Source organism: Phoenix dactylifera, chromosome 5, assembly GCF_009389715.1.
Source record: "Phoenix dactylifera cultivar Barhee BC4 chromosome 5, palm_55x_up_171113_PBpolish2nd_filt_p, whole genome shotgun sequence".
NCBI lineage: Eukaryota > Viridiplantae > Streptophyta > Magnoliopsida > Arecales > Arecaceae > Phoenix > Phoenix dactylifera.
Window position 1 is genome coordinate 13795660 of NC_052396.1, and position 16532 is coordinate 13812191.

The window sequence follows — 16532 nt, forward strand, 5'->3', positions numbered from 1 at the left end:
AACAGAAGCAGTGTTGGACGGCCCGGATTCGACGACGAACTCAAGTCCCGACAAGCGGTGCCGAGCTCAACGGCGAGAAGCGGTGCCGGAGCTACTGTCAATTTTAATGGGGACCCTAAACATGAAAAGCTAATGTCAATTTTAAAGCAATAGACAATAAAACATGCATAAAAGAGGAAAAGCTAATGTCCATTCTTTCAAATAGGTGCTCCAGGAATTTTCACTGACAGGGAATTTAGGGAAAGAAGGGAAATCTGTTAAAACTTTATATTATTCAATCACCCAAATACCCAATAACCTGCAATAGGATTATGAGTATATAATAACAAAAATAAATAAGTAATAACTAGTTAACTACCATTACCCAATAACCCATTACGGCGTTACCCAACCCAAGTAACCCAACAAACAAAAACAGTGAAACAGAGCACCGAACAGTGAACACAGAACTGTCAGAACACAGGGGACGGAAGCTCACCAGTCACCTCCGGGCTCCGGCGACGGCGGCGAGGACGGAGGGCTGCCGGCCTGGGTCGAGAAGGAGAAGAGATAGGCGAAGGACCGAGGACGGAACTCGGAAGTCGGAAGAATCGAGCCGAGGACGGCGAACGGGCGAAGGACGGAGCTCGTCAACTCGGACAGTCGGAGTCTCGGAGGTCGGAACTCAGAAGAACCGAGCCGAGGACGGCGAACGAGCGAAGGATGGAACTCGGAACTCGGAGAGTCGGGTCGGAGTCTCGGAAGTCGGAACTCGGAACGGAAGATTGGGCCGCCCCTGCTCGGAAGAACCGAAGATTAAAATTTGAATCAACTAGGGCTGGGGATTAGGGAAGCCTGGAAAGAAGAACGGAAGATTGAAGAAGAGTTTAGAAATTAGAAGGAGAAATGGAGAAGGACTCTCTCTGGACCTCTGGTTATCTACTTATCTGGGATTCTGCAAATCTGCCAAGACTGCCATTCTGCCTCTGGTGACTACGGCCGGCGGATGGAGAAGATGGGCTATGGGGGAATGAGGATCGTAGGGGGGCATAGGGCCCTCCATAAGCTGATAGGCCATAGCCCCGGCGCCCCGCTGTCCATTGCCCGTTGGGCGTTGCCGCGTTGGCTATGCTGCCGCCTGCCAGTGCCATGCTTGATGCCTGGAGAGTGGAGGCTGGATGCCTGGATCCTACTTCGTAGGCAAGACCGCAAGAGGTAGGCAGCTAGCCAGCTAAGGGCTCGTAGGCTCGTAGCTTCCTTCCGTGACGGGTGACTCTTCCGACTTCTTCTTCGGCGGCGAATGGCGATCCCAATCCCAAAATCGTGATGCCCTGGCAGCCGGCAGGAGAGTGGAACTGTCAACTGTGGAAGGCCGGAGCCCAGAGGCCTTCCTTGAGGCTGAGGCCTTAGGCGACCGCCTCGGTCGCCTAGGGCTTGGGCCGCCCCTGGGTATAACCACGAGGATAAGGCTCGATTTATAAGGTTGAGCTTGAATTCAACATGTTAATCTCTCAAATTTCCTTTCTTCAACAAGAAACTATAATTCTTTTGTATCTATGTTTGAGCCCGGTCCAAAGTTATGTTTGAACTTCTATTAGTGAAGCTTGATAGGCCTAGAAATTTTATTTTGAGCATACAATTCTTCTGTGAGATCTTTAGATTAACCATATTTCTTGCTACCGATTATCTCGAAGAAAAGACAACTATGTAGTCTTTTGTGATAGTCTATATATACCACAATTATAAGGGTATCTTCAAAGGCGGTGCCCTATTTTTTGTCTAAGAGGGGCTGAGTTTTACAATATTGCTATATTCATGTTATTTTTAATTAATGATATTTGTAAAATATAATTAAGAATATCAAAACTTATTTTTCCCAAAGTATATATATATAAAAATAATTTATCTTAAAAATTATGCAAAAAATATTCATTAGAATTTAGGGCAATTAACCTAGGAGTTAACAAGCATCATTTTGGTTGGATGATCTTTGCCAAATGATGATTCTTGGCCAAATGATCTTCTCCAACATAAACAGTAAGAGAGAAGACATTACAGCAAGTATTATATATGGACTCTACATGGACTCTTATTGTTTGAGGGGGGAAAAAACGGAAGAGAACAAAATAAGACTTTTATCAGGTTGACTTTCTCATTGAGAAGGTCTGAAGTCAGCTAAGGTGATCCATTTGAATGGATAAGCATGGCGCGGCGCAGGAATGTCATACTCTAATGCAACAATAAAATATCAAGTACCATGAATGGGATCCTTCGCGTCAGTGAATGTTCTTTTCTTGTTATGTGAAAAACTAGAATATAATTAGATAAAAAAAATATTCCATGAGTACTTGATCTAATAAAAAAGAGAGAAAAAAATTCTCAATTCGTTCAATTTGAACTTATCGAAAATAATAATAAAAGAACTATAAAAATAGGATTATTTTTTTATTAATTTAAATAATAAGATTACAACCCTCTATTTATACTTATAAAAGACACCCTTATAAAATTTAGATTAAATTTCTCTTCTAATTGAAAAATATAACAACTTTTCTAAAATAGTCGTGACTAGTAGAAGTAATCATGAAAAAACTAAAATTATCTTTAAGCTAGATCTTAATTTCTATATTAACTTTATTTTCAATTGTTTTATTTAATTCTTCTCAGGTTATTATGTATGCTTATTAAAAACTTTTTAGAAAGGAATTTTTTTACTTTCACTTATCCATTTTGAGATCTAAAAGTTATCGCATACATAAGTCGAATCCTTTAGAGATCGATGCAGCGTCATAGATCTCACAAATTTACCTAATTTTAGAGAAGAGCACCTCAGTCAAACATTGCATGGAGAAGTTTTGATCTCCAAAAATTTTGATATTAGAAAAGAGCACCTTAGTGAGATGTTGCATGGTGAATAGCTTTTTCTGTTTCACCCGAAGATCATCCATAGCTGATAGCACTAGTTTTTGGCTTTGGTCTTCATCTAGAATAGAAGCTTGGTAGATCTATGTCTTTAGCATTGATAACTGAGAACATCGTAATATGATGGTGGCAAGGCATTCTCCCCTATTTTCTTTAGAATTTCAAAGGACCATCGTGAATCGCTTTTAGCTTCTTCCCTTTGCCCTTCAACCTCTATTTTTCTAGGTGTAGCCTGACAAGCTATCTCTCTCTCTCTCTCTCTCTCTCTCTCTCTCTCTCTCTCTCTCTCTCTCTCTCTCTCTCTCTCTCTTCGAACTCGCACTTCACCGGATGCTTGTTATGTTGGTTGTTATATGTTTGCTATGATCTATGTTACTATGCTTCAACCTTCTAATACACTTCTCTAATATTTCCTAAAAACTTTTAAGCCCATGTCACCCTCCATGCCATTCTTTGGCTCAGCACCAATTGTGAAATCCAAATCGAACAGGCTTTATGGTAGATAGCCAAAGCAAACCTCAAAGATAACTTTTGGATAGAATATGCATTACTCAATTATACATGAACTAGGATAGAGCAAGCTATCATCCCAAGTCTTGGATGATGGAATTATAGCCCCCAAAACGAATTAAGCACCAATATCGAATTTATGACTCTCATTTGTCCATCTATGGATTGAAGGCAGTGCTCCTGCTTCATATTGACATCCAATATCCATCATCTAGTAATTATTTAGAAAATTTCTATCTCAATCTAAAATAATGAACAAGGAGGCCCAAATTTTTCCAAGCATGCTAAATTTGTAGGCGTCTATACAATAGCCTAAATAAGGTCAGTCCAGCTATGCTAGATATGTTTTATCAAAGATCTATCAAACCCAAATTGGACACAGTTATTAAATGTGTCAAGCTTCCAAGACCAAACTTTATCCTTTTATTGAATAGATAATCCGACTTGAGCGACATAGCCATTTAATAAGGGATTAAGGGGTTGGATGCAAGTCAAGTCGGCAGGTTAGGCCAAGAATTGCAACCCTCAAATTCCAATCCTAGACGTGCTAAAGCTGGCGACTTTACCTATGTCTTTTATATCAAAATGATTAGATATACATTTTTTGATTTAAAATATTATTTTAAAAAAAATAATAAAGATCAGAATATCATCAATATATAAACAACGAATCACGCAACATCATTGATGATTTTGAAATAGACACACTTGTCATGATAATTGATGGAGAAAGCAAAGAAAGATATTTTTATCAAACTTTTTATGCCATTGTTTAGATACATATTTTAGACTACATAGGAACTTAATAATTAGTTTGCAAGCTTTATTCTCTTATTTTTTTTATAATGGATCCTTCAGGTTGGATAGCCATCTAATACGGCTGCCGCTCGCTCATGTCGTCTTCTTCTCCCACAGAACGTACAACAACGTGCTCTCAGAAAAAATAGGCATCAAAGCTTGGAAGTGGCAAGCTTGATGAGATCCTTCCTTAATATCTTCCCGGATGGATTCTTGGGAATGGCTGATATGAACGCCACCTTCCGAATCCTCTTGTAAGGAGCCACCTGAAAATATCACACTTGGTAAGAACTAAGAACGCCGCCATTAATGGCTCCCAATCCATGGGCTCACCTGCTTTGCCACGAACTCCATCACTCCAGCCTCCGAGAATTGGCTTCCAGCCTTTCTCACCACGTATGCCATGGGGTACTGACCCGCTTCCCTGTCCGGGAACCTGCATCAAAATTTGCGTTTCGATTAGATTACGTGCAGCGATTGCACGAAAATGATTAACCACAAATGAGTTTACGGGATCACGGCGGCATCGGTGATCTCAGGGTGGGTCAGCAACAGTGCCTCCAACTCTGCAGGGGCCACCTACATGAGAATTAACCACCGTCCAATTAGGATCAGACGTCTCAAATGGATACCATTATAAGTTTAGATACATATATGGATGGAGCCTACCTGGTAGCCCTTGTATTTGATGAGCTCCTTGAGTCGGTCCACCACGAAGAGAAAACCGTCGTGATCAAAGTAGCAAATATCTCCCGTCCTCAGCCACCCCTCTGAGTCCAATGTGGCGCGCGTCGCCTCTGGATTCTTGAAATAACCTAATTATTAAACATGGGCAAAACCGACATTTCATTAGAAAAATTATTAGGAGCTCATTATCAACATGAAGAACAATCTACATTTTTTAAGATTCAGTATAAACAATTAATTCCAGGCATTTGGTATGGTTGCAATCTATACTACAATAAAGTGAAGCTTTAGAAACAAAAATCAAATGGGGGTGAGCACCAACGAAGAAAGTATGGGCCGGGTTGCCAATTTTATTATATTTTCTTTAGTAACTATTAAAAAAAAATCAAAAATCAGAGACTCCTCTTGCCAATATTTTCAAAATATACTTTTATTGATACATACTATATGGGCAGATAATACACACCAAGCAAATTAGTCTAGTAAGCCAATATATACATTTAGGTTAATCAATACACAAATTCTAGAATATAGTGCTTATCAGGATACGGTACACGGCTAGAGAATACATGCTTAACAAATAGTTATTTAGCAACCTAATACCTACCTCTAAGTAAATTAATACATAGTTTCCAGATCATCATATTTATCAGTACTTTATAACCAAATGGTACATACTCGTCGAGTTTTTGATACATACTGTAAACTTTTTTGGTACACACTGAGTAGAGATCCAATACATATCTCCAAATAAATCGATATATAGTTTCTAGAACATACTTTTTACCAAGACACACATGGCTAGATGATATACAGCCAATAAATTAGTCATTTAGTAAGCAAATACATATCTTTGGATAAATCAATTCATAGTTTTCTTAGATTTTTATCAGTATTAGTACACAATTTTTTTGTTTTGTCTAACATAAGAAATTGTATATATATTATTTTTTAGATTCCATAAACTCTTAGGTGCAAAGATCCTAAAAAAGAAAGGAAGATTTGAAAGAGAAGAAAGAGACTCAAGAGGAGAAGGAAGATATCATAAAAGGGAAAGATGGCTTAACGACAAAGAGGATAAATGGTGAGGTTTGACGAGGAAGAAAGTGGATGCAGACGGTCTTTCATGAATCCTCCCAACGTTTCGAGGAATCCACGCGCTGCCGGGGAATCCACATAGTCCCAACGTTCGGAGGATTCCACGCGCTACTGGGGAATCCACAGTTCCAACGTTCGGAGGATTCCACGCGCTGTCGGGGAATCCACATAGTCCCAACGTTCGGAGGATTCCACGCGCTGCCGGGGAATCCACAGTTCCAATGTTCGGAGGATTCCACGCGCTGTCGGGGAATCCATATAGTCCCAACGACTGCGCGTGGTTCTTGTCCACAAGGCCGCACGTCGGCTCCGAATGTTGGTCGCCACTCGGATCTTGCCGCATTTGGCCGTTTATCACGATCCGTTCCGCACGTTGTTTGGAACAAAACAAGAAACTATTCCCTGTTAGGCGCACGTCTCTCTGTTTAAATAAAAAAATTACTTTTATACGTGGCGTTCATCCGGTAGACTATTCCCTGTTAGGCGCACGTGTTGAAACCTCATTAGCCTCCGAGTGGTATTATCAGCATACATATGGCATTGATCAGGTGGCCATGTCCACATGATTGCCACGTGCTGGTGTCCCATTCGCTTGAGTAGAAAATAAATAAAGAAATAAATTTGATCAGGCCTTTTTGCCTGGTATGGTTGGCAAAAAAAAAAAACCTTCTTACCTCTCCGGGTGGATGCTACGGTTGGTGATCCCGTCTAGCCTCTCTCAGGAACAAAAATCATGAGGGCACCATAGAAAACATTATGGGACGTGGCTTTTCTTCGACGCATCTTCTCTTGCATTGATCTTAAAAGAGAAATCCAAAAGCTCAATAGAGATAAAGGGATTCCTACTTAATTTAAAACAAAGAAAAGAAAATTATATATGCCAAGAGATATCATCCGTAAAGAAAGACCATCTACATCTTTTTTCTTCCTCGTCAAGCCTCTTCTTGTATCCTCTTCCTCGTCAAGCCATTTTTTCAATCCATAAGGGCTTCCATCTCCGTCCGAGTCTTTTTATTCTATCCTTCTTAAAACTATATGTCGATTTATCTAAAGGTATGTATTGAAACTTTGGATGACTATTTTATTAGATGTGTATCACCTGACCGTGTAGTGTGTACTCATGAATACTATGTTTTGCAAACTCTATATCAATTTACTTGAAGGTATGTATTGGGTTGCTACTAGGTGTGTATTAGAAATGCTTATATAACGATTTACCTAGAGGTGCGTATTAGGATATTGAATGACTATATTGCTAAGTGTGTATTGACTAGCCCATATACTTTGTGCTGGTGAACATCGCAATGTAGAAACTATATATCAATTTACCTAGAGGTTTGTATTGGGTTTTTACTAGGTGTATATCAAAAAAGCTTATGGTATGTATCAGAAAGTCGATGAGTATGTATCACTTAACGAGGAAGAAAGATGATTCGACGGCCTTTCTTCATGCATAGTTTCTATTGGCGCATAATTTTTTTTTTTATTTTTTAAGTTATAGAATTAACAGACTCCATGCATGGTCTTTCTTCATGCATGGTCTCTATTGGAAAACCTATGACACATGGCATGATCGAAAACCATCCGATAATATGTGGCCAAAACCCTGCCATCAACCTTTCTTTGTTTGACTAAAAAAAAAATCGCCCAAGGCTCTTCAAATTCATAGGATTAAGAAAAAGAGAAGAAATTTTGCCTCGACTTGCCATGGTGCATGTGTCAAATTTCTATTAAGGGGAAGAAAGCAAAGGTCAGAATCTCTATTGTATGCAGCTTGATATCCCTCTTTTAGGTTAGACGTCCATGTTTAGATGAGGAGGGAAGGGACCAAGTTTAATACCTCCTCATAGCCCTTGTACGTCTCACTTAGGTAGCGTTTGATAACCCAATCACAGGTGATTCTTATTTTCAGGATAGTTTAATTTTTAATGATTTAAAATCATCACATTTGGTATGCTATGTTCTACTAATTAAAGATTTTTAGATATCTACGAGTAACTTATTTAGTATTGTATAAAAATCCAAGATCACTCATTATATAATATCAAAATTATCCTTCATATATTTCATAAAAATATATTATTAATTATTAATATATTCTATAAAAATTTATTTATTATTCTTATAAATCATCAATCCAATAAGATATATTAATTATTATTATAGAATTAATATTTTTATTTATACTTATAATATATTTTTAATACTAATAATTATTTTGATTAGGAAAATAAGGCAAAAAAAAGTAAGATATTAAATACTTTTATTATATAAATATAAAGTATAATAATATGATTAATAACATATTATAATATCATATATCATAAATATTATATATATAATATTTATATAATAAAATATATTGATATAATATATTGATATACTATTTTTTTGATAGATTAAGGGGCATTTTTATCCTCAACTTTTAGCCCAAGATCACAATCCTGGAGTGATCTAGGATTTCCGACTCAATAATGACCATCTTATTGCTGGGTCGTACGGTAATTTAAGAGGTAGGGGTTATTTGGGATCATTGCAACATAGAATCACCATGGTGCAACTAAACATAGTGATCTCATCACTTTCACCTATATCATTCTTGATCATGAGATGATCATCTCATACCAAACATCCCCTTATGACAGGAGATGTTAATTGGACATGACCCAGGTAACTTCCACAGACCCATGGTTGACGGAAGAGGGTCAGTGGGGAATGCAATGCTCAGGGACCTGAGAGTCCCCTCCATTTTTCTTTCTGACCTCTCTGGAGTCTCCAGGCAATTGCATAATCTGACCGCGACCTACAAGCATGCTAACATCCACACTTATTCTTGCTGTTTTTGGAATAAAATAAAAGAAAAACCATGATATTTTCTAGTCAAAAAATAGAGAAACCATGTTAAATAAGCCAAAAAAAAAAAATAAGCCTTCTTTTCCTCTTTTTGGATAAAAATTGGATTTTTTTCAGCAAAAAAATTCTTCGATGCAATTTTATGTTTATAAAAAAACCTTTTCTTTGGTTCCTCTCTTTTGTTATTGAAGAGATTTTTTTTGTTTTTTTAAAAAAAATTCTTTTGAATCCCTCTGTAATTTTAGAAGAGAAAAAGATTTCTTCTTCCACTTGCCTATTTTAAATAGGGCAAAAATTATTTTGTATATTTCCATTTTTAAAAAAAATCTTTTGCTATTAAGAATAGCAAATTGCAAGAAAATCCAGATTAGCAGATTTCAGTGTGATTTTATCCAATTTCTTTCTTGTCTCCGCAAGAGAAGGTGAAACAGACAGACACAAGAGAAGTACTCCAATTTGGGTAAAGAGGAGTGATCCGGTAGAGGATCTTTCCATTCTAACAAAGATCCAAGAAGGAAACTAAGAGAAAAGTTTAAAAAAAAGAGAAGAAGCTGAGAGGGTAGCCCCGAATATAAGAATATCACATTTTACAATGTTGATCCAAGAGGGAAAGCGACGCAGAGGGCGAGAAGCGGAGAAAGATGGGATTTCGGCAAATTCGAGAAAGTAACTCACCAAAATAGAGCGCTGCTGAGCCGGAGTTGGTAGTGACAACTCCAACCGATGGTCACCATCCTAAACAACCATATCTTCATTATTATATTATACTATAAATATAATATTATATTATATTATATCATAATATATTGATATGTTATTTAAATAATTTAATATTATATTAAATTATTATACTATAGTATATAATATTATATTACTATATTATAATAATATTATATTACATTACAGTAATATTATAGTATATCATATATTTATGTATTAATATATATTATATTTTATTATGCTCTGTTGTATAATACTATGTAATGTTTTTTATGGTTATTTTATCATACCAAAAGTACTTTCTCGGTTTGTTTACCAAACACGTGTTAAAGTAGTACAATATTTTAGAAATATAGTTACCAAACAGCAAACAACTTTTTATAAAAGCTCTACTTTAGAAAGTTATACTTTCAAAAGCTCTACTGCCAATAGCACCTCCAAATGGGGCCTAAGGCCACGTCTAGCAATGCTTTTGGCAGGCTAAAAAGTATTTTCTGATCTTCCAAAAGTATTTTTGAAAAGTATAGTAGTATTTGGTAAAAAATTGAAAAGCAGTTTTGATTTTGTTAAAAAACTGAAAACGTCTATTTAGAAAAAACTTTATTTTGGAACTTCTCTCCAAAAGTGCCTTCTAGCCAATGTCAGAAAGTTATTTTGGTTTTAATAGCTAAAATACACACCAACAAATAGTAAGATTATATCTTATATTATCATATCATATTATAATATATTATTATACTATAAATATAATATAATATAATATAATACAATATAATATACTATAATAATAAACTAATATAATATTATATTATATTATAAAAAATTATGTTATATTATATTATTACATTATAAATAATATAATATATTATTGTAGTAATACATAATTATAATATAATATATTGTTATTATAATAATATTATAATATAGTATTAATAATATATAACAAGGTAATATATTAGATTTTATTTCATCATATTATATTCCATTATATTATAATATATTCAAATAATCTATTATATTATCATCTATTATTGGATTAGATTCTAATCCATTATATTATATTTGTCATATTATATTATAATATTGCATTATATATTATGTCATAATTATCATAATATTAGATAATATTATGTTACATTGTATTAATATTGTACTATTAATAATACATTATTATATCCTATCATATCATATTATGTTATATTATTATGCTATAGTATTCAATAATATATTATAATAATAAAATAATAATAATTTAATATATAATTATATGTAATATTATATTATATTGTACTCTATTATGCAATATTATGTAATATTTTTTGTTGTCATTTTATCATACCAAAAGCACTTTCTCATTTTGATTACCAAATATATGTTATAGCTTCACGATACTTTAGAATATAATTACCAAACAACAAGTAGCTTTTTCTAAAAACTCTACTTTCAAAAGTTGTACTTTTCGAAAGTTCTACTTCTAAAAGCTCCAAAAACTCTACCACCAAAAGTAATATCAAACAGGGCCTAAATCTGGAGAGGGCTTATGATAGGATGAGGTGGGACTTTGTGCAGCAGTCCCTACGGATGTTTGGGATACATGAGACTTGGATCAGGTGGGCGATGGGCTGTATCAGGGTGCCCTCCTTTGCTATTTTGGTGAACGGTACGCCCTCCCGTTTCTTTGCGTCTTCTGGGGGTTTGCGTCAGGGCTGTCCCCTCTCTCCTCTGTTGTTTATTATCTGTGCGGATGCGTTGTCTCGATTATTGCGGCAGGCAGTGTCGAGTCAGGAGATGGAGGCTTACAGACCGGTGGAGGGAGCGGTGGCGATTTCCCATTTGCTATTTGCTGACGATTGCTTGCTTTTAGCCAGGTCCTCGAGGCAGTCGGCTCGAGCTATAGTTCAGACCCTTCGGGATTACTGTGCTCTTTCCGGGCAACTGGTCAATTTGGACAAGTCTTCTGTGATCTTTAGCCCGAAGACGCGTGGGGCGCTGAAGCTATCTATACTGGAGGTTCTAGGTGTGGGCGAGCAGAGGGGCCTGATGTCTTATCTGGGGGTGCCTTTATGTGGACGACGTCTGAGGGTTAGGGATTGTGTGTCCCTTGTGACTAGAGTCAGATGCAGGCTGGAGGGATGGCAGTCTCATTCACTGTCTATGATGGGGAGGATCATTCTGGTGCGCTCTGTACTTTCATCTGTTCCTATCTATCTTCTATCCCACGTCGATATTCCGGTGGCAGTCTTGAGGTCCCTTGAGCAGTTATTCAGGGAGTTTATCTGGGGGAGGAGGAGCGGCAGAGGCGGGATCCACTTGGTGGCTTGGGAGAGTGTATGCCAGCCGACCAGTGCAGGGGGGCTGGGAGTGCAGTCCTTGTTGACGAGACGGGAGGTGTTAGCGGCGAGGCATGTTGTCAGATTTGTGCTTGAGCCAGAGAGCATGTGGTCCTCACTGATGAGGGCCAAATATGGTGTCTTGGTGCCTGGAGGGCGGGTGGAGCGTCACCACTCTCCGATATGGCGTGTGATGTGTGCCAGGGCTATGGTGGTGCTTCCGGAGATGAGATGGGTGATTGGTGATGGGCGCTCGATAGATGTGCTGGAGGACAGCTGGGTGACCGATTGGCCGTTATGTCGTTTGCCGACCATGGTGGACTCTGCGAGATTAGCTGGGTGCAGGGTGAGGGATCTGCTGGATGCTGAGGGGAGCCATTGGAGGGTGGGGATGATCAGGGAGGTGTTTGGTGAGCAGTTGGCGGAGTTGATTCTGGCCTTGCCTATTCCCTCTGGAGGGTCGTCAGACAGGCTGCTCTGGACTCCGACGGGGCGGTCGCGGGTGAGGGCCAGGGATCTTTCTGCGTTGTTCTGCAGGACGCCAGCGCGACAGATCGTGGGAGGATGGATATGGAGATTACGGATTCATCCACGGGTGGCACTTTTCATCTGGAAGGTGGCTTGGGGATGTCTCCCGACTAGGAGTTTGCTTGTTCGGCGTGGGATGGGGGTATCGCAGTTTTGCGAGGCGTGTGGTGATATAGTGGAGACCATTGAGCATGTTCTCCTGCTGTGCCCTAGAGCTCGACAGATATGGCAGTGTTCTTCGGTCCCCTTGTTTGATGCGGCAGTCTCGATTCAGGATCTGTTGCGGATGTTGAGAGAGTCCATGTGTAGGCCCAGGCTGGCGGCGGAGGGTATACGGAGGGCGTACCTGTCTTATCACATTTGGTTGGATAGGAACGCAGGCATATTTGAGGGGAGGCGGGAGTCTCCGAGGACGGTGGTGGACAGAGCGGCACGACATGCGGGGGAGGTTATGGCGGCTGCCACTGAGATTTCTTCTGGGATGGTCAGGGACACCTGGGGTACTTCTTACGCTGTTTCAGCGCCCCTTTTCGTTACTGTCTCTTGGGTACCCCCACCCCTTGGCTATCTCAAAATAAATTTTGATGGCAGTAGGTCACTAGACGGGTTGACTGGAGGGGTCGGCTTTGTGATCAGGGATCACGGTGGTAGGTTGGTGGCTGCAGGTGGGCGTCGGACTCCTGGGATTACAGTTGTTGGTGCGGAGCTGCGGGCTGCTTGGGAGGGCTTATCCTATGCCAGGCAGGTCCTTGGAGCCGAGCGAGTGTTCCTCGAGGGAGACTCTGCGGTGGTGATCGATTGGATCCGGGGGATGGACAGATACGGTGACGGTCACCCTCTGATTCGGGAGACTCGGAGGATGGCTCAGATGATGGCCGGTTTCCAGATGGGTCATGTGTTTAGAGAGGCGAACAGGGCCGCCGACTGGGTCGCCTCTTTTGTGGCCCGGCATTCCGGGGATGTGTTGTGGACGTCTAATATAGACGCTCCTTCTCCTTTGTTGTCTTTTATTTCTTCGGACATGGCGGGTTGTACTCATGTTAGATCTATTTGAATGAGTAGCCGTTTTTACCAAAAAAAAAAAAAAACAGGGCCTAAATCACATTTGCAATCAAGGCTAGAAATATTTTTTTAAAAAAAGTAAGGACTCATTTTGTTCATGGACAAAATTTGTCCTCACTAGAATATTTTTTCTAGGAAGATAATTCCTAAAAATATGATACCTAAAAAAATATTTTTGGTATGTTTGGTTGATTGTGAAAAAGTGATATATTTCAAAGTGAAATATGTTTGGTTGAGTATCTACATTTTCAGAAAAGTTGTATGAAATATGTATTATAGCTTTAATAAAAAAGAAGACCTTATATATATATATATATATATATATATATATATATATATATATATATATATATATATATATATATATATATATATATATATATGGTTTTGATGGCTTTAAGATACTTTTGATAAAAAAAAAACTTTATTTTTAAGTAGCTTTTGTATGCCCTCTCTAATTTATTTTTTTTTTTTGTAAAAACATTCTAACTAAACAAAAAGTGCTTTTTTTTAATCGTATTATCTCTCTTTCTTTTCCCGCACTTAAAAAATAAATGGGAGATGGGCGTTCCCCTGACCTTTCATGACGTAGGGACCCCGGATCCAGAGCTCCCCCGTGCAATTGACCGCTAAGGACGCACCGGTCTCTGGATCCACGATCCTGGCCTCCGTGTTGGACGTCAGCAGCCCCGCCGTTCCGTACCGCCGGGTCTCCTCTGCCGAGTCCGTGGACGCGGCGATCCCAGTGCTCTCCGTCAGTCCATACCCTTGCAAAATCTCCAGCGCCGGATACTTCTCCCGGAACCTCTCGATCACCTCCCTCCCCAGCGGCGCGCCGCCGCACATCACCCGCCGGAGCCGCCCCAACGGCAGCGGCGCCGCCTGTTTCCCCATCGCCACCAGGATCGGCGGTACCAGCGGCAGATACGTCACCCCGTACTCCCTGATCGCCCGGATCATCTCCCCCATCTCGTATCTCGACAAAATCACCACCTTCGATCCCGATCCCAGCAGCCCCGTCGCGAACAGCGCCAGGCCGTAGACGTGGAACATGGGGACGGTGCAGATGAACGTCTCCGGCTCGCCACCGCCCTCCTCCAGTTTCAACCGGCTGAGGATGATCTGGACCATCGAGATCAGATTCCGGTGGGTCGCCACGACGCCTTTGCTGGTCCCGGTGGTCCCAGAGGAGTACAAGAGCGTCGCCGTGTCGTCCTGGCTCACCAGCTCCCGCCGGCGCCGGAGATCGGGCTCCATCGCCTTCAGTTCCTCGATCGTGTAGCGGATGCGGACATCGTCACCGGCGATCCGGCGGTCCTCGAGGAGGACGATGGGGAAATCGCGGTCGCGGGGGAGTTTTCCGACGAGGGCGCGGGTGGCGAAAGCCAGGATCGGGTCGCAGCCGGAGATTTGCTTGGCGATTTCTTGCTGGGTGTTTAGTGGGTTGGTGGTGGTGAGGACGGCGCCGAGGGACATGACGGCGAGGGAGACGACGGGGAAGTGGATGGAGTTGGGGGAGAGGTGGAGGACGACGTGGCCCTTGCGGACGGAGAGGTGGGAGGAGAGGCCGGAGGCGAGGGCGGCGACGGAGCGCCAGAGGGCGGGGTAGGAGACGCGGCGGCCGGAGGCGGCGTCGATGAGGGCGGTGGTGCCTGAGTGGCGGCGGGAGGAGAGGAAGGTGGTGACGTCGAGGTGGGGGTCGGAGGGGAGGGGGACGGGCTTGCGCTTACTGTAGAAGATGGAGTTGGAGGGGCAGAAGCCGCTCCGAGGGTCCACCGGTAATCCGTCCGTTCGTTGTGCCATCGCCGGAAGCTGTTAATTTCCCTCTCGTTTCTCCGGCAGTGGGGTGGGAAAGGGAGAGCGGTTCAGAGTTTGGTGCTGGGTTTTGGAATTTAATGTTGGTGCTGGGTCTACATCTCATTGGATTAAAGACGCAAAGCACCAATACTAGCACGTTAAAGAAGAGTCCACTGGCGGCCATAGTACGCTGAATGTCGCTTTTCCTGCTCGTGCCGGCGTTTTTTTTTTTCCTCCGATAAAACCAGTATTTTATATGGCCCTCATATTAAAAAAAAAAAAAAAAAGAAAAAAAAAGCTACAAGGAAAAAAAAAAAATCAGCAATTCTCGTCCAAATAAACTCACCAAAATACTGAGCCAAAAAAAAAGCAATTCAATTTGCAGCTCTATTTATTTTTTAAAAAACATGTGCTGCTCCGAAGAATTTTATTTTTTTGATTAATCTGCGAGTCTCACCGGATGGCCATCCTCTTAAAATCAATTACCTAGATAATTCTCTCAAGGTGTACTTGCTTTCATGGCTTCTGAATGTGGCGCACAGCAGCAAATCACGTGCTTTCTCCGGGTGTTCCGAGGGTTCCGCCGCATGCACGACTGCCAAATATTGACGCATGCCGCTCTCTAGCGAGCCCGCCGGCCGTCTCCGTGTGGTATTAGGATGGACGTCGCACGGAAGGAAATTCTCCGGACGAGGAGGGACGGGGAGAGTCATAGGAAAAGGGTGCTGCTTTTTCACCAAAAAAAAAAGGGTGCTGCCATTATGGCCTCTACCTTGCTGGTATATTATTGATAATATCATTCTTATGCCATATTGCAGATACGGCATGACTGCATGGTATACCTCTCAGGTTCCATTCATTGCATGCACAACTCCTATCAACCAAGTTCACTCCAAGTTCATAGTTTTTATCACCATTGTAAATTGCCTCACACCATCTATCTCTGGCTTATTTTTCTCAATCTTCTCTTGAATGCAAGGGTGAATACTCCCATGCCACTTTTCAATATCTTTCCATCCAGACATTAATGCCCTTCGTATGTCTTCAACCATCTAACCTATTGGCTTTTCCCTTGCTTGTACTATGTAACCATTGAATGTTTCGCATATGTGGAAATGGACTGAAAAAAACGCTAACATATTTCCTTGGGTTTGCATCTGTGAAGCCCTTACATGCTCCTTGCAATAGTCTTTTCGGCTCATCCGTTACATCAAGATAGTCTCCATCTGCTGCACGCTTGGCAGTCTA

At 40.7% G+C, this 16532-nt stretch overlaps 1 protein-coding gene across 1 annotated transcript; it reads right to left on the reverse strand.

The window, feature by feature from the left end:
* Positions 1 to 4131: 4131 nt before the first annotated feature.
* Positions 4132 to 15398, reverse strand: LOC103700229 (4-coumarate--CoA ligase-like 4). The gene is made up of 5 exons (XM_039126860.1): positions 14066 to 15398; positions 4879 to 5024; positions 4721 to 4788; positions 4543 to 4645; positions 4132 to 4475 (listed from the first exon to the last, which is right to left on the reverse strand). Exons 1-5 carry the CDS (start codon positions 15288 to 15290, stop codon positions 4362 to 4364), a joined length of 1656 nt encoding a protein of 551 aa, XP_038982788.1. The 5' UTR covers positions 15291 to 15398; the 3' UTR covers positions 4132 to 4361.
* Positions 15399 to 16532: the final 1134 nt, after the last annotated feature.

What these genes read in the sequence shown, in the direction of transcription:
- LOC103700229 (XM_039126860.1), bottom strand. Translation starts at nt 15,290, where the DNA reads ATGGCACAACGAACGGACGGATTACCGGTGGACCCTCGGAGCGGCTTC. An exon ending in GGGTCCCTACGTCATGAAAG is followed by an intron (nt 5,025 to 14,065) that starts GTCAGGGGAACG and finishes TTTAATAATTAG; the next exon opens with GTTATTTCAAGAATCCAGAG. An exon ending in TGGAGTTCGTGGCAAAGCAG is followed by an intron (nt 4,476 to 4,542) that starts GTGAGCCCATGG and finishes TGATATTTTCAG; the next exon opens with GTGGCTCCTTACAAGAGGAT.